General features: G+C 35.8%; 1 protein-coding gene across 1 annotated transcript; it reads left to right on the forward strand.

Moving 5' to 3' along the window:
* Positions 1-155: 155 nt before the first annotated feature.
* LOC136823718 (uncharacterized) lies at positions 156-3,288 on the forward strand. Its single transcript, XM_067079891.1, has 6 exons — positions 156-289; positions 442-655; positions 1,115-1,327; positions 2,064-2,150; positions 2,286-2,429; positions 2,928-3,288. Exons 2-6 carry the CDS (start codon positions 523-525, stop codon positions 2,990-2,992), a joined length of 642 nt encoding a protein of 213 aa, XP_066935992.1. The 5' UTR covers positions 156-289; positions 442-522; the 3' UTR covers positions 2,993-3,288.
* Positions 3,289-22,298: the final 19,010 nt, after the last annotated feature.

Genomic DNA, 22,298 nt, shown 5'->3' on the forward strand with positions numbered 1-22,298 from the left:
CCTATTAAGAATGGTGAACTTTGGCTGGGAAAACCAAAACTTCAATTTTTTTAATCAATTCTTCAATTGTTTTAAACAATTTACTATTTCCCTGAAGCCTAACTTTTAGGTTTGACCTTAATAAAAGAATACTTTGTTTGACTTTCATTAGGTTTTCCAAACAAAAGGATCGAAAAAGAGTCAATGTGGACAACAAAGCAATGCAGAAAATGATTATGAAGTTGATGACGAGTTTTTTAACAAAATTCACTCATATGTTGATCAATTGGTTAAGAATAAAGCTGACGAGGTAAATTGGTCCTTTAATTGTCAGCTGGGTCTGTTTTAGATTGGGGAAATTTAGCTTTTGGGATTAAGTTTCATTTTTCAGGATTAAGCCAGAGAAAGGTAAAAGTTCTAGAACTCTGAAGGGCAAATTCACAGTCATCTATCTTTATTTAGATTGAATACCTGATTAAATTCACAAACGATTGCATATGTATTCGAGTAAACATAGCAGATTCTCCATTTACAAGGGAATACATGGATTCAAACTTAAAAGGACGCCATTTGAATAATGAAACTAACCCACTTCACTTTCCTGACAAAAAACAAAGAACACATCCTGTTCCTATTCAATCATTCCCAGATGAAGCAAAGGAGGACTTAATTGGAGGTAATGTTAGTTATCTATCATCTTGAGATATTTGTATGTTCTTGATTTAGAATCTTTGAATTTACTAGGAATTTCATTTATCAATTTACTCTGCTCTAAGGTAAGACACCAGTTTTGGACTAGAAAAATTTACCCATACCAGTCTCAGGCTGCATCATTTGAGACGTGCGATAGCACGCGCAAACCTCCACACACACCTAAAATGTCTGAGGAGTGTGATCAATCACACCCCGTAAAGTAAGTTTCACAACTGAAAGTTGTGCATAGCACTCCTTATCACAGCCTAAATTACTAAAATTAAGGTTTTAAGAGTGTGATTGACCACACGTCTGAAATTTTCAAATGATGTAGCCTGCAGTCTGTCCCATATTTTAAACTCTTACTCTTGTCAGCTTAATTATTATAATTTGCATCAATAATTTTGAATGACTTCTACCTCTTCTCTAAAATTCTTCATAGTCAAAGAGCTGTTAGAGGCAAAAGCTCAAGCCCGCAAAAATGGAAAATCCAGAGAGAAAGCAATCAGTAAAGAAAAATATGCTCGAAATAAAAAAAACCAGTCCAAGTCAGAAACACAAGCAACAACAAAATCAATTATTGCTGACCCGAAAGTGGACATTAATTCAAAAGTTGAAACGCAAACAAACACAAACAAACAACAATATACTAAAGGTATTTGAAAATTTTCATGTCTGTCAAAATACTTCTCTGATCCATCCTACTTTAAAGGAAGAAACTTTATTGAGTTTGTTATTTCTTGCCCAATTCTCAAATATTAAGCTAAGCTAAAAATGCCAAAGGTTGCCATTTGCGAAAGTTAATCTCTTGAAATGTTGTCAAATTTGTCATTTGCAAAAGTTAACTCCCGCCAAATAAATTTTTATTTACCAAGATTTTTAAAAATAATTCTTGCTGGAGAATAGGTGAACCCAATCACATTAATATTTGTTGTGATGTATTTGTTTAGATATATGATTAAAGATTGGGCAAGAATTGCAATTTCTGTACTTCCACTTTAAAGTGCATAGTTTCCTAGGGTCTGGAACCCCCCCTAAATAATCAAACCTGCTATAAATAACCCCCTAGTGAGACGATCCTATTTACATACTTTTTCAGTGGGCAAAGAGGTAACAGTTATCAAGTACCTTGCAATTTTAAGTTTTTTTTGACTTGAAAAGTAAAAGTAAAACTTTGTAAAACTGGTGAACTTTGTTTAAGTAATGGCTTTATGATGCCTTAACAAACCCTTAAGTCAATTACAATGTAGAGGCAGATGTAGCTACTTTTCCCTCATTCAGATTTTTCTTTATTTTAAAAAATAAGACGAAAAATAAGAATTATTCTCACCTTCAGTTGAGCTAGATTCTGAGAATGTCAGTCTGTATGTATGTACTATTTTTTTTCTCAGTAATATCAGCAGACGATTTTGACAATTCTGATGGAGCAGGTTGTAGTGGATCTCGTGCCAGATGTGGTGGTTTTGATGAAGATGTTGGTAAGTATTATTTTTATCATTAAGAGTATTTTGTTTGTTATTTTAGAGCCTCTCTTTCATGAACCTATTTCCAAAAATGTACAATTATTATCATAAAATTACAATGACCTATTTTTCTGCATAATGCATTTTTAGATTTTCAAGATGTGACAGATAAATCTGATATCGAAGATGAGATAGAGATAAGAAAAGATGAGATTGTGGAAAGAATCAGTAAGGCTTCTACACAAAACGACCCTAACGGGAAAAGGATTGTTAGAAAGAGAAAATTTGCAAGTGGTAAGATTTTAACATGTGCAGTTTATCATAGTGGGCACACCCTTCAACACCCCTTCAAAAGTGGTCCCCCCAAATGAAATCTCTTATCAGCCCAACCCTTACCTTATTTGACAACCCCTACCTAAATCTTTTTTATATCTTAAAGCTCTTGGTTCAAAGTTTTCATGACAAACTGAAGAGAGATGGTAGAAAAAATGAACCTTTAATCTGGATTATACCTTTTGACTTTCTTGACAACCCGATCTGTTAAAATGTCGTCCCCACCTAAAATTTCTCATAAACCCAACTCCTAAATATGTTTTTATATTTCAAAATCTTCACCATTCCCTACCCCCATAGGTATTTGGGGAGAGGTATTATGTATTTTAAGCATGATTTTGACATATTGCATTAACTGATTCTAATGATCATTGCAGAACAGATGGTTTATTTTTCTTTAAGCACCAGTCTTCTTTTATTACAGGTTAGTTAAGTGCTCTTGTCTTATTTTATTTTTAGAGTTAGAGAGTCTAACTGATACCTTGTCCGCCAAATTCAAACCACAAAATGGCAATCGCAGATGATGGATGTACAGAGAAAGTTTGGATTGCAAACAAGAAAAACCATTGTTTCAAAAGGAAAAGAAGACTTTTAGGATTTATTTTGTTGTATTTTTAACCTGTAAATAAGACTAACATCAAATATATTTTAATCCACGAGAAAAACGAAACATTTCTTTTGTTTAAATTTTTAACCTGTAAATAAGACTAACATTTTAAACATATTTTTTTCATACCACATGAAAATGAAACATTTCTTTTATTTAAATTTTTAACCTGTAAATAAGACTAACATCAAATATATTTTAATCCATGAGAAAAACGAAACATTTCTTTTGTTTAAATTTTTAACCTGTAAATAAGACTAACATTTCAAACATATTTTTTCATACCACAAGAAAAATAGGAATTCTATTGTTTATATTCTAGGAAAATGAATTAGGCCATTTCATTTTATAGCAGGAGTAGACAAAAATTTCTGCATTTCTGGGCATCTAAGACTTATGTTGGTTTGTCCACAATCACTTTCAGGTTTTTTCTTGAAAAATTTCTTCCATCCCCACCTCCGGATAAATATGTAATGTAACAGCCCATTCTTTTTTAGTAAATTTATCCTTTTGTTTATTTTTTAAACCTTTTAACCTGTAAATATTTCTGGAGGCTGGTTTCTCACTGTGGTTCAAGATTTAGTTCTATTTTGGTTATTATACCAGCTTACTCTTTTACTGCAGTGAAAACCGACCTTTAAAAGGTACCAAGAAATCTTACTCTTATCAAATCTTTGGTTTTATATTTTACGGGAAAATTTTTCTTTTTGTTCAATTTTTTCCTATACTAACTTTCCAATTTAGTATAAAATTCTTTTCTACAAGCCTTGCAAAAATAGCAAAATGATTTACAATTGATTCAAAAATATTTTTAAGTTAAGGTGCTTTCTACCATTTGCGATAAATTCAACATGTCAAAAAGTATGAAATCTCTTTTGTACTTTAATCGTAGAAATTTTAGCGTGACTAATTTTAGCGTTTTAGCGAGTTTTCCCTATTTTCGCTAAAATAAATCTCGCTAAAACACGCCGAATCGCCAGATCGCTAAAATTTATCCACGCGAAATTTCTGATTATATTGCCTTGATACATTTTTATCAATAGGAAGGGTTTCAGTGCAAAGAAATGCCAGAAAACGAATTCAATCAATAATGTAATACGAGTATTCGCTAAAATTTATCCACGCGAAATTTTTTGAAATCTTGATTCGCTAAAATAAATCCAAAAAAAATCAAGATTTTCCTGACTCGCTAATATACGCTAAAATTAGTCTCGCTAAGATTTCTACGATTAAAGTACATTTCTTTTTCCTGTATCTGAGTGAACAAATTACATAGGTATTTTAGCTAATAATGATTTTTAATCTCTTTAGATAAAGAAATAAAAAATGAAATTGAATGAAAAATGTATGGAAATTGTCAATCAAGTTATAAATGCTGGTAAATGTCATCATCTTGCTAAATATAACTGTTTGGATCTTGTTGATGAAAGAACAATCAATGAAGTTGTTTTACCTGTGTTGCTTTTTTGGGATCCAATTGAGCAGCCATGTAGAACTTTGCTTTGCCCTCTCTGTCACCAAGATGGAAATCAGAATGTACCATTACGCCGTCCAGATAATCCACTTGAAGGCTGGGAAAATTGTAGCTCCAATTCTATGATGCCAAGAACAATATGGGATATAAATTGGTACATGGGATTAGTAGGCAGGCGATACAGGTGTAATAATAGCCATTCTGTCACATCTTACCATGCTGGCATTCTTCGCCAGTTAAATCCAGTGACTGAAGTACCGTTTTATTTGAGCCATGATAGTGGTCTTACAGTAGAGGCGTTTGATCTGGTTAATCGTCTGGTTGACCATGGAAATTCATTTTCTGCAACACAAAAATATACACAGAAGGTGTATTTGATAAATATTATCGCAAAAGTGTCCTTATATCAGATTGTAGTGACAAGGCAGCAGAGGAAGTGATAAAGTCGCCGCCATCTGAACAATTTTTACGTGGATGTTTTCTGCATCAGTACAACACATACAAAGACATCTATGATAGAAAAATGAATGAAATCGATTGTGAATTTTTAAGCTGTGACCATACGTTTAAAGTTGCAACCAATATTGGGTTTCTCGATGAAAACAAACGTTGGATCAAATTGGTCGACTCTATATTTCTCTTTCTCAATGAAAACGGACAAGTTCTTGGATATAAGCTGTGCAAAGGGACTGCTTTTGAGCAAGTGTCAGATATATTTGGTAACTTGGCAGCTCGATGTCAAAACATTAAGTACATATACTTAGATAACTGCTGTATGTGGAAATCCAAACTGGCTGAATATTTTCCTTCAGCAATAGTTAGTACTTTGTTCATTACTTACAGTATTTACCTTACCATTTTTCTATTGACTTCAATCTTGACAAGTAAACATCTTACTGAGGAAAGTTTTTGTCAGAACCTATTAGCTACGGATGGTAAGAAATCTTACCACCCTCGATAAGCTTTATAAGCTGAAGGGTTATAGCATGATTCTCACTAGGGCCCATAAAATTTCATGTGTCCTGCAAGGGCTAAAGAAGCAACAGTATAAAGTGTTTGTAAATTGTCCAAAGTTTTCAAGCATATTTAGTTTTTTAATTGAGCTTTTTCTGGTAACCGAAAAAATTTTAAAAAGCTCATTTAAATCAAATTCATTCATTATCTTTTTAGGTGAAACTTGATCTATTCCATGCTGTCCAAAGATTAACAAAAACCATTAGCAAACGACATCCATTTTGCAAGGACCTTTGCAACCAATTGACACTTGTTTTCAGAGATAAGAATGATACTGGTGAAGAAAGGACTATGCCCACACCAAACCCAACCCAAATAATTGAAAACATGGAAAGATTCATCAAAAATTGGAACACCGTTAGCTATAAAGGATGGAAGATCTTGCAGGAAAGCTTTTTTATGAAGTGGGAAAATTTAAAAGTACATGTGTTGCTGGGCTGTTTATCAGGAATTCCTGTTGGTAAGTTTTTCTTTTTTTAATACATGCTTTTAGATTGACTATATTTGCTTAAATGTCTTCTATATATGGGTTTATTTCCAGTTATATTGGAGCAATCTCATTCTAGTTTCTACGAATCAGTAGGTAATTTCGACGTAGAGCGCTCTATTCAAGCTATCAATTTCAAACCCTCGTAGATTGAATTTAAAATACTAGATGTTGATATTTATTTACAAAAAAAACAAAAGGTAGCATAAGTTTTGTTCTTACAGTAGGCTTAAGGTAGCATACGCTTCGTTCTTAAAGTTGGCTTAAGGATTAAATGAGTACTGAAGAACCATGAGCTTGCAACGCTTCAATTATTTTGCAGAGACTCATTAAGATATCATTGGTGCATAACTCATTCAATCTAAGTCTAGTTTTAGAGGTGTCTAAGAGAGGATTATTGGATTGATAAATATTCATTCTCACCTTTAAGAAAAAGTTCCACTGTGGGACTGAGACGGGGTAGGCTGCATGCATCCCCAAATTAGTTTTGATATATCAAAACTTATCAGAGGGGATGTGTGTAGCCTAGAGACAGGGGTGTATTAAGTTACGTCGCGCGCTATCTTTTGTTTTGGTCATTGGTTGAATAACTGCAATCTTTATGTAAACTCAGCGTCTTTGAAGCAGCGATTCAGAACTAAAAAAAAAACAATGTCAATCTGGCTTTTTTAATACAATAATATTTCAAATATATTTTATATTTCAGGTCATGGAACAAACAAAAACGAGAACTTACACAGACAAATGAGAATAATTTTGCCAAGGAATAGACTCGGTATTGATACTGCAAATGCATTGTTCAACTCTATTTTCTACTACCATAACGAGAAGAAAAAAAACCGTCGACAGAAATGGAAAAGCCGTCAAAATAAAACACGTTCAGCCAATTTGGAAATTCGCCGGTAAAGATCATCAGCCGATAGGAATATCCGATATGCCTTTAAATAACAATGTGGACTTTGACAAACCCTTCGAAATTGAATCCTTAATGGATGATAATCTAGCCATATCTGAACATGCAGACCACGATGCCTACAATCTAACTCAAGCCTTACGTAAGTGTGAAACACAATACTATACCCTTTTCCTTTCTACATTATAAATTTGGACCCCCTTGTTGCAGAGATTTCTGTCTTGCGCCCATGGCTTGGTAAAGGAGCTTACGATGAGATGAGGATTAGTTTTTTCTCGGATTCATAACAAATGTTTGTGCTTAACTCTATTCTAGCTGCAAGAACTAGACGCATCATCAACATTGCAAATCAATTCAAACAAATCAAGTCCAAAATGGATTCCGACTTACTATATCGAATGTTCGGAACAAAAGGGTATGCTTCAATCCCTGCAGATATTTGGCATCCGAGAGATTTTTTTGAAGAAGCATTCAATCGATGACTCCTTCCCACTTGGGTCAATTTTAAAATCGCTTAATCTTTCGGAGTCTAAGAAATCCGGAACTTTCGTCGAGGCGATTGGATATCAACTCCTGGATCTTCTTCATTACTTTGAAATGCCAGAAAGCTATTTATCGTTTCTCCGGAGTATCGGGATAACAAAAGAAACCGGAATCAATGATATTGTATCCAAACTTTTGACAGCGATATCAGAAGAAGTAAATTTTAATTGTGATGATTATGAGATAGATTCAGAAACCGAAGAATGCAATTTTCCAGAAGCATTGGCCAATTCTTTAGGCATCATGATCGTGTTGATACCAGCATGTTTTGGAATGCCGTTCTTACCCATTACCCCGAGGCAAGGTGTAGCAATACCACATGTGTGCTATGTATGGTGTGGTCCGAAGGAAAAAGAATTTACTTGTTTGGTAAGCAACTCAAATGAGCCTACAAGTTGTAGGTGTGGCAGAAACAGTAAACAGGAAGGTTCTAGTCATTGCTTGGAAATTGATACTAGTAAGCTGAAGAAATGCTCCTGTGTAAAGAGAGGAACTAAATGCGGTACATCTTGCTTTTGCAAAGGGTGCCAAAATGATCGACCGAAATCTACCATCAGCAAGCGAAGAAAAAGGATTCCAAATAGTCTCAACCAAAAAACACCTCTTACATCATACAGTGCTGCTATTCATTCAGAAAGTTCGATTCCTGATTCAATCCTTGAATTCCAATCGATTCTATTAGAAACCATTCTTTTTGTGTTAATTCGTGAGATGGGTACGAACCTGGTTGATATAGATGAAAAATACATTTGTAAACTTCTTTTTGACGAGTACGCAAGTCTTTCAAAGAACGTTTCTGCTAGAAAGGAAATGGATGATTTGGAAATGAAAGATCTGAAAATGGAGATGGTGGAGAAATGGGTTAAACACAGGAAGTATAGACTTATGTTGGAGAATCAAAAGAAAATATGTTTCGAGTCTTCAATGCAAAACATTTAGAGAACGGAGATAAAGCTGATTTTTATCTGACGGAAATTGTAAGAAATGCCGCTTCAGGACTTTTCAATTGTGTAAGTAACAACAGTGACATTATCCAGTAGCTTTAATATGATAATTTGATCTACCCAACCCAGTGCTGTATTGTAAGATATTTATAATTTTTTATCATATCTAATCAGAAGTTTATTTACTTTTTTTTTCGTGCAAATTACACAGAATCATAACAGTGCTAATTCGAAACCCGTGTATTAAAGTGTATCTCAAAATAATTTGCAGCTGAGACAGAAATGGCTATGTGGTTATTTCAAGAAATCGACAAGTCTTAGGTTTTGGCCAAATTTCAGCCTCGTGTTCCTTGAAACTTTAACAAAAAACTGCCTTGAAATTTGACCACCTTCTTAACCACTAAAAATCGTGAAATTTTCGACCAAAGATACATTCAAATTTACTCTTCTGTTTTCAATTGTAGGTGGGTGGAATAAGCAGGGGGGGTACTCCGGAAGAAAAATCACAGAATGGGGGTCATTATTAAGTGATTTTCCCAAAAAACCTTAGGAAAATGAAGGAAAGTTTCATAAAATGGGGGGTGGGTCATTATAAAAAGCTATGGGGTAATTTTTTCCAATTTGCAAAGTGACCCCCCCCCCTACAATTAAGCACAGAAGAGTAGCGCTTTTGATTCACTAAAACAAGCAGAAAGATTTCAACTACTTCAGGCGTACAAACTTTCGCGAGCAGAAACTTTGCGATTTTCGCGAATTTTGGCCCTTTTCGCGAAAGTAAATGTCTTAAAAAATTCTAGGAACGGGCCATTCGCGAAAGTTTATGCTCGCGAAAGATTCTTGACAAAATAGAAAATCTGTAAAACTTCAAACTTGGAATAAAATGTAACTTTTATGGCACTTTTTAGCCTGCTGAAAAAAGTCAAAGAACAAATGTTTCAAGCCAACCCAACAAGTATTTGTCCCTCTAGGCCATTTTTTCATGTGAAAATTCTCAATTTTACGTCTTGATTCACGAAAGTTTTATGCTCACGAAAAATATTTTTTCCGTTAAATTCGCGAAAGTAAATACCGTGAATTTCGCGATTTTTCGTCCTCGCGAAAGTTTGTACGCCTAAAGTATTATATTTGACTATCAAAATTTACAGACATTCTTGTTCCCATTGCAAATTATATTTGAATACACTTTAATAAAGATGGGTGGAGAAAAAAACGGTACCTAAACGGTAGTTCAAATTTTTTGAAAATCTATTGAAGGTGGCTTTCCTTTGATATACCATCATTGGAAGAAAAAAAATCAAATAAGAACTTTTTAAAAGAACAGAAAGATTTTGAATTACTTTAGCGAATAGTCCTTTTTATAATGCGACTTTGACCAATGGAACGCTGAATAATAAAGATGCATTTTTGTCCCAACGTTTTGGGTATATTAAGGCTTACATCGATTTTCTTTGAAAGTGTATGTAAAATATTCAGGTCTAAACGGGAAAAGGTTGTAGCTCAATCGTAAAATATGTAACCCAATTTTATAGATAGATACGAGCAACGACTCCTAAGATTTTGGGGGTGTTGTGCTTATTATAGCAAGGTTTTTTAATTTATCACAAGAAAGCTATTATCTATCAATATACATATTAGAAATTTAATGTCTTTTTATTCAGATTCTATCACTTTTGACATTCCCACGAGTGCTTTTTTTTATAAGAATAGTGTACTTTGGCTGAGGGTAAAGTATTCTTAAGAAATTGTCGAAATTGAGGATGAAATATTCTTAATGTATTCTTAATTTTCAGACTTGACCTTTATACAAACATAAACAAGACGACCCAAAGTCGAAAGTTTCGCCTAATGATTGCTACATATGGCGCTACGAACACCCCTGTGTCAGTAACCCAGTCATATCCGCCCCAAAAATGGCCTTATTTCAAGCCCTGGTAAAAAAATGCACCTACAGCTTACAGTAAAGCATTGACCTCGTTAAATTTCAATTAAAATAGAATCATAGAACATTCTTTTTAAATCCATTCGTTCAAATCGAGTATGTTCAAATCAAACTTTTTGATTTGGACTCCGGTCAAAGGTTTCCCAGGGGGTCTCATAGGGTACTCCAGGGTTCAGGTACCCCCAAAAAATTTAGAATTCTAAAGTAACCCCCAACTTTGAGTCGCCCCCTTTTTAATTTTTTTATTGTTAAAAATACAAAAAGGGATTTTTTGCTCTTTTGTCATTCCTGGGAAAATACTTCCATGGCAGCAAGCACTTCTTTCCTTAAATTGGCTGATAATGGTTAACTTTACAGCTACCCATTCTATCACCCAGACCTGCCAATCTCATATAATTCCAACACGGGTTAAAAGATAAACCCCTAAGAATGAGCGTGGAATGTCCCCTTGAGTCTAAGGGGTTCCAATAGTATGTTTTTTCATTTTTTAAGTCACTGCGATGTTTGTATCCTACGCAATGGGAAAAATTCTGTATATCTGAAAGTTAAAATGGTTGAAAATGGCCACAAAATTTGGCATTTCAAGGGTCCCCAAAATAATATTGACTTTTCAAGGGTTCCAAGGAATTTAACATTTAATTCGAATTGTTGTCAGTGACTTCCTTGGTAGGAATTTTGGCAGTAAATTTATTTTCAAATCTGGCATTTGTGTAAAAACCAGGCGGGCCGATTTGCAAGATTTGTTGGCTTCAAATCCTACCAAACGGTTCTAGCCTTCGGCTTCTACTTAATTGGATCCTATCGATCAGCACGAAAAGTCAAATTATTGCTTCATTTTATTTTTTACTGGAGAAAGCGTATAATTGCCTATCTACAGACCTTGCTAGCGTCGATCAAGTTTTTTCGCTTCAATGTAATGAATGCTCAGCACCTTGCCAGCAGACCGGAAATGACTAAAAATTGTTTCTCCAGCTGACGTTAGGTTGATTTTGATGGCGTGAGAATCGATTTTGCAATCATATCTAAAGCAAAACTGTCATGAGGTTGGAAAAAGTGCATAAAGTGAAGAAATTTTTCTGTGACACATACTACACTAGAAAGTTCTATCCTTTTTTTGAAGCGGTCGCCAACAGTGTGTTTGAAACACGCTGACCTGGTTGTAGTTGGGTATTTATTAGGCGCGTTATATCGACCTCAACTCCGTAAAAAGAGCGATATCTTTTATATTTTTTCCATTCTTATACACTGATGATATAATTCCCGCTCTCAATTTGATCTTTTAAAATGTATTCGGCTAAGTTCCCATTTTCAGGAACAGAGATTAGAGCATTACAACATCTTTCCGAGAAGAGCTAAAATCGACATATATGAGACTTGAGTGTCTTGGCTTCACCGTGGTATGAAAATATTTTGGAGGCTCGTGGTGGATCGGTGGTTTTATTAAGGTTAAATTTTGAAAATTTTCATTTGGGAATTGAAATGACTGTGTTAAGTTAAAAAAAGACGATTAAAATGTTACGAAAAATCGTTTAATGAAGGAAGGAGAGTAAACAATAATGTCATTACTGCGGACTAGGCTAGAACATGAGAAATCAATGAAAATATAGCTCGTTGGTTATCCAGTGTCTATAATAAATTCTTGATTAGAGACAGAAGTTTGACTAGTATTCAATTGAGGTCGTTTCAAACACCGAGATTTTGCTTGCGCATTTAAAGCCGTTAGAAAACAAAAGGTTAGTTAAAGCTAACGCCGGTTAAGTGTCAATAAATCACCTTGAAACTTCCTGAAAAAACTCTAGAATTGATTGTTTCTTATTTACTAAGCTCATTTTTATGGTGAAGATTTCTCCTATCTCTCATCCCATTTGAAAAACAAAAGGTATTTACGAGAAATCTAACGATGCAACCCGCCGTTGATGAAAACTAATTCAACACTACCATCTTTATGACTTTTAATGCATAAGCTAAACCGGCGTTTGCGACGACAGGAACCGGCTAGTAGTTACTAAAGAATAAAGTCTATGCCCAGATAAGAATGGAGATTTTCGGTGCTAGGAATGGATCTAAATGTTATTGTACCAAAAGTTGCGTTACACGCCGATAATACGAACATTTTTGTACAATAATAAGTGACATTGTATCATTTACTAAGCTAAAAATTTCAGTTCTCTCATTCAATTTGCATAAAAAAAGAATTTACGAAAAATCTTTCTACTGCTCGATGTACTCCCTGTCGTTGATTAAAAAATAATAATCAAAATGTAAAGCTGCTTGCTTTCTTACCAAATTAAAGCAACTATTAAGAAAAATAGCTGAAAAAAGTAACTAGTTCTCACATCGCAAAATTTTAAGCTTTCTATACTTCGCATGCATATATACATTGGAACATTGGAACATGGAATGACGGTACATATGGTACACATACTACATATACACTACGCATGCATATATTGGAACATTGGAACATGGAACGACGGCACATATGGTACACATACTACATATACACTACGCATGCATATATTGGAACATTGGAACATGGAACGACGGTACATATGGTACACATACTACATATACACTACGCATGCATATATTGGAACATTGGAACATGGAACGACGGTACATATGGTACACATACTACATACACTACGCATGCATATACACATTGGAACATTGGAACATGGAACAACGGTACATATGGTACACATACTACATACACTACGCATGCATATATTGGAACATTGGAACATGGAACGACGGCACATATGGTACACATACTACATATACACTACGCATGCATATACACATTGGAACATTGGAACATTGGAACATAGAACGACGGCACATATGGTACACATACTACATATATACACTACGCATGCATATATTGGAACATTGGAACATGGAACGACGGTACATATGGTACACATACTACATACACTACGCATGCATATACACATTGGAACATTGGAACATGGAACGACGGTACATATGGTACACATACTACATACACTACGCATGCATATACATTGGAACATTGGAACATGGAACAACGGTACATATGGTACACATACTACATACACTACGCATGCATATATTGGAACATTGGAACATGGAACGACGGTACATATGGTACACATACTACATACACTACGCATGCATATATTGGAACATTGGAACATGGAACGACGGTACATATGGTACACATACTACATACACTACGCATGCATATACACATTGGAACATTGGAACATGGAACAACGGTACATATGGTACATATACTACATACACTACGCATGCATATATTGGAACATTGGAACATGGAATGACGGTACATTGGTACACATACTACATATACACTACGCATGCATATATTGGAACATTGGAACATGGAACGACGGCACATATGGTACACATACTACATATACACTACACATGCATATACATTGGAACATTGGAACATGGAACGACGGCACATATGGTACACATACTACATATACACTACGCATGCATATACAATGGAACATTGGAACATGGAACGACGGCACATATGGCATACATACTACATATAGATAGTATAGCATATCATAGTATGGTATAGTATAGTAGTATTGGAACATTGGAACAAGTATTATATAATAGTATTGATTGAATTAGGAAAAACCAATAATACGTGACTTTCTATCCGACTCTTGTCTAATGCTCATTCCGACATTTTAAATTTTCCGGGGGTTTTGCTGTTTGGGATTGTTTAGGTCAGGGTTGCTAGTAACGGCTTGTCACTGTGCCGGGTGCATACTCGGCGCCCTGAGCCCCGCAGGGTTGCTAGTAACGGCTCGAATTTCAGTCAGGTTAAAAAAGGGGCAATTTTACCCATATTATAATAACATTACCCCCGTCTTTTTATTCATTCAATAAGTATTTCCAAATTTTGTGTTCTGATGTGCGAGTGAGGCTCAACGGATAGCGCGCTGGGTTTCTGATCAGAAACTCTTTTATTTGGTGGGTTCGAATCCCGGTCGGGTCGATATTTCAGGGTCAGTTAAAACACTTTAAAATAGTCAGAAAACATAGTAAACAAGTCAGAAAGGTCATCAGGGGGTCAGAAAAGAGCCTCAGAGAAGATAGGCAGAAATAAAAAGTCGATGTCGGAACGAGCAATAGACAAGAGTTCTTTCCTTCAACATTTTAAGATCAAGATCCAGAGAAATTTCGTCTTTTTCATTTTTGTTCTTAAATTGAGGTTCAGCATGGTCTGGCTATGGAGGAGGTTGTAATCTAACTTTTATATACATGATTATATACAGCTGTCAACGACTCTTGTTGGATAAACAGAGTACCGTAAGTTGGTCTAATGTCGACATCCGTCTTCTAATTTTGACATCCTTCTTTATAGATAAGGAATAATAAGAAGGTCGAAATCACTGATAGACTATAAGATTTTTCATCTAATCCCGCTAATCAAAGTCAATCAGCGATTCCGACCTTCCTCAGTTTCTTTATCTATTGTTCCTATCTCTAAAGAAGGGTGTCGAAATTAGAAGACGGATGTCGACATTAGACCAACTTACGGTACCGTGAGATTGGGTGTTGGGAGGCTAACATGCATAGCTCTCAAATGAAAGACCTTGCTGGTCATTAAAATATAAAATTAAATCAAAACAAAAATGGTAGAGTAGAGCTGCGAGCGGATCTGCGTAAAGTTGTATTTTAATGACCAGCCAGGTCTTTATTCAGTCTGGGAAATCCTCTCAATTGCACCACGCTTATGTTCCGAGCACCGAGGGCGTAAGCGCACAATTGCATGGTTATAATTTACGCCCGCTCCTGCCCCGGTTGAAATTGCTTACGGATTTCAAGGGGTTCAGAATTCTCTAATTCGGGCGAAGGCATGGTTTAACGGGCAATCCATTTTTACGGAATCTTCTTCTACGATAAATTTTGAGTAAAACTGCCCTAGGCTTTTGAAATTCAATAGAGCTTTCGGAAGGAATTGCGTGTCAGAATAATAAAGGGTGCAATTGCACGCTTACCGCTTACCGCCCGTTTCAGAACAATTTCGATAAGCGTGTAAGGCGGGCATCACAAAATAACTTGTGTTCGCGTCGTCCGACCGGCTGATGATTTTTCCTAATTTTTCGACTTTTTTGAGTCGGAAAGTCGGAAAAACGTCGGATTTTTATAAGTATAATATAGTCCCAGCTTTATCCCACTTTTAGTGAACCTTCCTATACCTTTTGTCCTTCAGAAAAGCCAAAAACATTAGCCTTAATTCTTTGCTTGCAGCTCCTGTAGCCAGTAGTGTGACCCCCTGTATCATTCATTTTAATTCTCCCTCGTGGTTTTTCAATTAGAGATACCACTTTTCTCGCCGCCATCTTGAATTTATGTCACTTTCGCTTTGGCGACAATCTAAAATATGTTCTGTTCGCGTCATGAAACATCTTCAAATCCAGTCGGTCGGTCGGTCGGTAGTAAATTTTGTCGGGTTTTTTAAATCTAGTAAATCCCGAAGAATCAAGTCGGCAATCAACAAAATCTCTTGCCGCCATCTTTGATTTGCCAAATTGTATGTGCGCGCGCATGTGTGAACCTTAATTAAAAGCGGACCTTATTTTTGGCTCTTGGGGGTATTGGCCGCCCGCCCTACCGCGTCGCCGAATTTCGACTTGAAAATTTCAATACTGTAAGGGTACATGAAAAAACTCAAACGGGACTCAATGTGGGTTAAGTAAACAAAAACTCGTAGCAAATGATGATTTAAAGAAGTGCTTAGCTATCAAAAACTTTTTCCGACATTTTTCCGACTTGTCCGACTCGGGATTAATGTTTTGAAGGTGAGTCGGTCGGGCGACGCGAACGGAACATATTTTAGATTGCCGCCTTTCTCTAGTCCAATAAGACACGGCGATTTGAGTCACGTTATTATTATTATTATTATTAATTTATTTGTTAATGCAGGTCAGGTTCTATATACAAAATTATATACATATATTATATACAATTCTATATACATTGGCAGTATAAACTGATGTGGACCTGCAGGCTAAAAAACGAAAAAGTAAAAGCAACCACTGCAAAGGCAAAGTGTTTTTTATACATGCAAAACTTGAGGAGATGGGATAAGGTTTGGTGTTATTTCTGTGGGGAAAAAAAATATTATATTAATTATATTATATTCAATAAATAATAAATGTGTAAAATAATGTGATATAAGTATTTAGAGATTAAAATAAGTAATAAATAAGTAGTTCTAGAAATATATGTAGTCTTCATGTTGGAGAGCTCTCCCAGTCATATTAAAATTTATTTTGTCAAGACAGTCAGACTTTTTCAGGGCCTCTTTGAAGGCATCATAAGTATTTTTCTCCCTGATGGAATTAGGAATATTATTCCACACAATAGCAGCTCTATATTTGAAAGAGCGTTTATAGTCAACAAAAGTAAAGCGTGCTTGGTCAATTTTAGATGAGTTTCTGTTACCACGAGCAACTGATTTTGTAATGAGATCTGTTAAGAGGGGTGAACACAGCCCATTGTAGATTTTATACACTTTGCAAGCTATACTCTTTTTATAGTAGTAAGCAATCCCTTTCCAATTTGCAGAAGATAAAACATAGACATCAGAGACTGACTTCTTCAAACGATTGATGAAACGAGCTGCTCTGATGTGGACTTTTTCAATACTGGACAATAGGGTGTCTGAACAATTTCCCCAGATAAGGATACCGTAAAGAACAGATGGAAGGATACCTTGAAAATAAATAGTAGAGAGAGTAGATTTTGGCATTCCTCTCATTTGGTATAGCTTTTTAAGTTTAACACTAAAGCTTTTTGTAACTTTTTGAACATGGACATCCCATTTCAATTCATCATCAATTATTACACCCAGACATTTTGTTGAGTTTATCAATTCAATACTTTTGTTGCAGATTGACAAATTTTGAAGTGGACCGATGAAGCGGTTTTTGGACATAATCATAACTTTACATTTTCCTGGATGAATTGTTAATGAATTTTTTTTTTTTTTTTTTTTGTGAGTCAAATCGCGTGTCTTATTGGACTAGAGAAAGTGAAAGTGAAATCGCACGATCTAATTGGATGAAAAAATTATTGTGTGAACTGGGGCTGAATATAATTCTCATTTTAAATTCAAGATGGCGGCAAGAAAAGTACGTCTTTTTGCTTTGGAAAAAATGTTGTAAATTCTGGTTGATTTTAAGGTTTTTTCCTCTCTTCTCTCATTTACTTTGATTAGTATAGGCTTCTTCAATGTTTTGGGAAGGTAAGTTTATAAAAGTTAATTGTTTTTCGGTGTGACTCTAGCGTAGCTTTTCAAATTTCCGATAGATTTGATTTTCGCCCGACTCATGGTTTGAAAATCCATTTTTCCGACGTTTTTTTTGCCGACCGACCGACCGACTCGTTTTTTAGACCTAAAAACGACGCGAACACAAGTTATTTGTGATGCCAGCCTAATTACACGCTTAAAAATTCTGCCATTTTGATAACCGTGCAATTGCGCGCTTACGGCCTCTGAACATAAGCGTGCAATTGAGAGGATTTCCCAGACTGTTATTTGAGGGATGCATCATATGTTAGCCTCCACTGATGCAAGTTACCCAATCTCACGGTAGTAGTTTACGTTTAAACGTAATTTAGAGTAATACCGTGACGTGAGATCGGGTAACTTGCATCAGTAGAGGTTAGACCAATCAAAGCAGCAAAATTTTAAAACAAATGAACTACGCAGCTCCGCTCGCAGCTCTATAATAAGTCTACCATTTATGTTTTGATTTAAGGGTGAATTAGGGACCATTCAAAAAGTATGTGGCAAATTTTTGACTCCCCCTCCCCCCTTGTACGCTTTCGTATGCTTTCGTATGCTTTATGTGTACCCCCCCTTCAGCATACGTACGCTTTTTAGTACACCCCCCCCCCACCTAACCAAAGTCGAAACTTGAAGCTCTTGTAACAGTAGAATGTGTAGGTATCCAATTGTATTTATAACAAAGTCTCAAGAAATTAAAAGAATCTATAAGATGAACAAAAATACCAAAGGAGAAATTAAAAATAACCATCGCAAAAACAATTTTTTGATGTGAAAATATTGCGTTTTTCTCTCAAAAAAGACAGTGTAGGAAAAATTACGAGCGTGCGTACTTCTCTTCAAGGACCCCCCTCCCCCTTGTACACTTTTGTACGCTTTTGGGAGTACCCCTCTCCCCCCTCTCGAGCATACGTACTTTTTGAATGGTCCCTTGCGCCAATAAATCTGTATCATGGTTTTGTAGGGGCAGCATCCATATTCAAAGTCGCAACGCGCGTAACGGGAAAAGACCGTTAGTGGGTAGGTATATCAGAATGTTGAGAGTTAGCTTTGGATGGCATTGATGACCAAAATGAAACTTCACTCAAAATTCCAAGGAAAAAATCAAAGGCGGCCATCGAAAAATTGTTCTGTTCGCGTCGCAACAGGTGTTAAAAATGCATGCGGGCGGACGGGCGGTCGAAAAAATTCCCAGGTTTTTTAAAATTGCTTCTGTAAGTCGGGGGTAGGTGGTGACACGAACAGAACAGTTTTCTGATGGTTGCCAGACCGATCAAGAAAAAAGCTATATATACGTCAAAAGAACAATTTGCTTTTTCCGGATTTTTTCCCGCATATCCGCACCAAAAAATCAGGGGAAAATATGATGCGGGCGGGTGATGCGATTAGAACAATTTTTCGATGGCCGCCAAAGACTGCTTAATTATTGTACTAGCGCTCACTTCTTTGCTTTTTCCTTTAATAGCACGCTATCCAACAGTTAGTCACACTAGCGTCCCGCCAAAATGCGTATCAAAGATTAGTGCTGCGAAAGCACTATATCGTTTACTTGTTGACTCTCAAGCAAAAATATGCGCCGCAAACCTTCTAAAGGGATTCATGAAAAAATAACCTGGCGCTTTTTAATGAAATTAACATTTTCCAAAACTTTGAGAAATTGCCTAAAATTTGAGCTATGGGGCCGTCCATATAGTACGTAGGCAAAGATTTTCCAAAAATTTGATACCCCCTCCCCCTTGTACGCAGAGAACAATAGAAATGATGTCATTTAAACAATAGATGTACGCTTTTGCTAAACCCCCCTCTCCCCCCTTCACTGCGTACGTACTATATGGATGGCCCCTATAGATGAAAAATTTGAGCCAAGCCAACCTTGATAACTAATTTGAAAATCAACTTCCCAAGAAAAAGATCTACGGGGAAGGCGGAACCCACCTAGATCCGCACACCGCCAGGTAGGCTGTTTCCCGGAAATTTTGCCGGACCTCAAACAATGACCCATTTACATGTGCGGAATTATTTTTACTTTAGCGTATAAACGAGGCCTTAAAAATCAAAGCACTGTCTCAGGAATTGAATGACAAAATTTGGTTGGTTGATATTTGGCTGCTACACGTTCGCAATCTGTCATTTTGTCTCATTTTAGGTTTTCAAGTTTTAATTGATTGTCTTGGGATCTTGAACTTGATTCAGGTAACTCTCATCCTTGTTGTTGCAAATACATCCTGTTGTTGATGTTGTTGATGTTGTTGATGTTGTTTTTTCTGAAAGCCTAATTTCCTAGTGTGACTAACTGTCCAAAATCCTTTCCCTGAGCAATTTAGGGGTGGTTTCTGAGTATAACATTCTTGTCCCTAACAGTCTAAGCTTAAACTCTTATATCAGGATTAGAAACTAGGCTAGTCTTAGGCGGCAATCACAAATATCTTAAAAATTCTACTCAAATTGAATAGAATTGAGCCGGTAAATTTGTCGGACGTTTTCTGTCAATGACCTTTCCTTCGTTCAAAAATGTTATTATTGCTGATTTTTTGCGAGCGATTTCTAGCGCATTCGCAGCATTTCGACTTTGTTTATCATTACATGCGCCATTTTGGGGTCGGAGGTCACAGTGTTCAAAGGTCATAATTTTAAACCACCCATTATATACACGTGGTTGCTTTTGGCTGCTGGCTGGCTGGCAGTTTCCTCCAAGAATGCACTCTAAAAATGGATGGAAAAATGGAAACCCGGAAATTTTTACAACCGACCGACCGATCAACTCACTTTTTAGACCCAACAAGGATGCGAAATGAAGATATTTATGATTGCCGCCTTACCTCTTTTATCTTTTCCTTTACAACAATAAAATACTGACAATTTGACACAACACATGTGTACATGTACATTGACAAGTATTCCCTGAGAGAAGTTTTTATAGAAATCTGCAACAAAAACGAAAGTGGTCTGTTCTACTGATTGCTTCCCAGCACTCCTTCGCAGCTGTTTATCAAATTTCCACCAATGTAGGTTGCCGCATTTCAAACAAACAAACTTCTTTTTGGCACCTGTGGCCTCTTAGTGCCTTGCACGACGGGCAGCTGTAAAATCCCACCCTTCATGTATTTGTTTCAATCCGTGATCCTAAGGCTTAGGTTTTTCTCATTTTCAATTCACTGAAGAAAGCAGGAATTTGATGCGAGAGTTAGATTGTCAACAAAGTGCAGTAAAAAATCATTGAATAGAAGAAGAACTTAAATCTTCAATATTTTCATTCTGAAGAATACTAGGTGCAAAAAAGTGAAACATAGAAAAGTTTGAAAAATATTTCCTTGGGCCAATAATTTAATGGTAAAAAGAATAACCAGAAGCGTCATGTTTTTTATTTAAAAACTGCATATTCGACCTTCACAACAAGAGGTCATCATCTGAGTGTAAAAATCTATCAACAAGAAAAAATTTTAAAAATATTTTAAGAACAAATCTATAATTGGCTAATAAAATTACAATAAGAACAGTTTTGAAAAAAGACAAAACGAAAAGCTAAAAACAGTTAAAAATAAATACCTAGAGAGGTATTTCAGTCATTTGCACCTTCAGTCCCATTTTATGCCATTGTTACGATTTTACAGTTCATACATAATAGTCTCTAGGTATTTATTTTTGACGCTTCTGGTTATTCTTTTTACCATAGAAAAGTTTCATTTTTCATTGCTTTAATTGAAATGGGGGATTTGGAAAACCCTCTATGTTTAGTTTTTTGCACAAACCCCTGTAACTATATGGGAGAGGACCCCGTTGCTAAGATGTTGGCTTGAAATCGAAAATGAAACCACTCAAAACGAAAGTAAAATCGGCCCGTACTCGAAATCCCATAATCTTTATATAGGAGTTTAAGTCTATACTGCCTAAACAAGGCAAGGTATATTCAAATTACCATAGAATGGGATACATTAGGTATTAGAGCTTAAGTTTTTGTAGATTTGGTACTGTGGCAGAAAGTATCAATCGGGACTAAATCATTTATTGATATTTTGTTTCGTCTTTGAAATCCTAGTAAAAATCTGTGACGGAAGGGACGTCTTGTCCGTCACGCATATGCCTGTCTTCCTACCAGTCAATTTTTAATTAGACTTTCTAAATTCTTGTCAATTTTATGTAAAGATGTTACTCTATAATGGAAGTATATGATTTGCAAATTATAAGCCATTTTCTTGAACCAAACTTGAGTTATAACTGAAAATGTGTGACGAACAGGACACAATTTTGTTGTTTTCAGAGCAAAATTTGGTGTTCAAAGCTTCTTAGAGGAAAAACTTAATCAAAACCTTTAAAGTTTTCTGCACTATTTGGTCACATCTTGATAGGAGAATACTCAAAATACAAAAATGCATCCTCAGAACATACAGTTCTTGAAAAAATAAGCATCTTGTGCCAAATTTACCCTTGAAAACAAAAAAATAGTGTTCCGTCCCTCACACATTTTCAGTTATAACTCAAGTTTGGTTCTAGCCTGGATGTCCAGACCGTAAACTATTTCACCGTCTAGTTTTTTATAATCTTGTCTCAGGTTTACGGTCTGGTCGAAGTAACTCGTCTACAG

Source organism: Clytia hemisphaerica, unplaced genomic scaffold (genome assembly GCF_902728285.1).
Source record: "Clytia hemisphaerica strain Z4C2 unplaced genomic scaffold, Clytia hemisphaerica genome assembly, whole genome shotgun sequence".
NCBI classification, from domain to species: Eukaryota; Metazoa; Cnidaria; class Hydrozoa; order Leptothecata; family Clytiidae; genus Clytia; species Clytia hemisphaerica.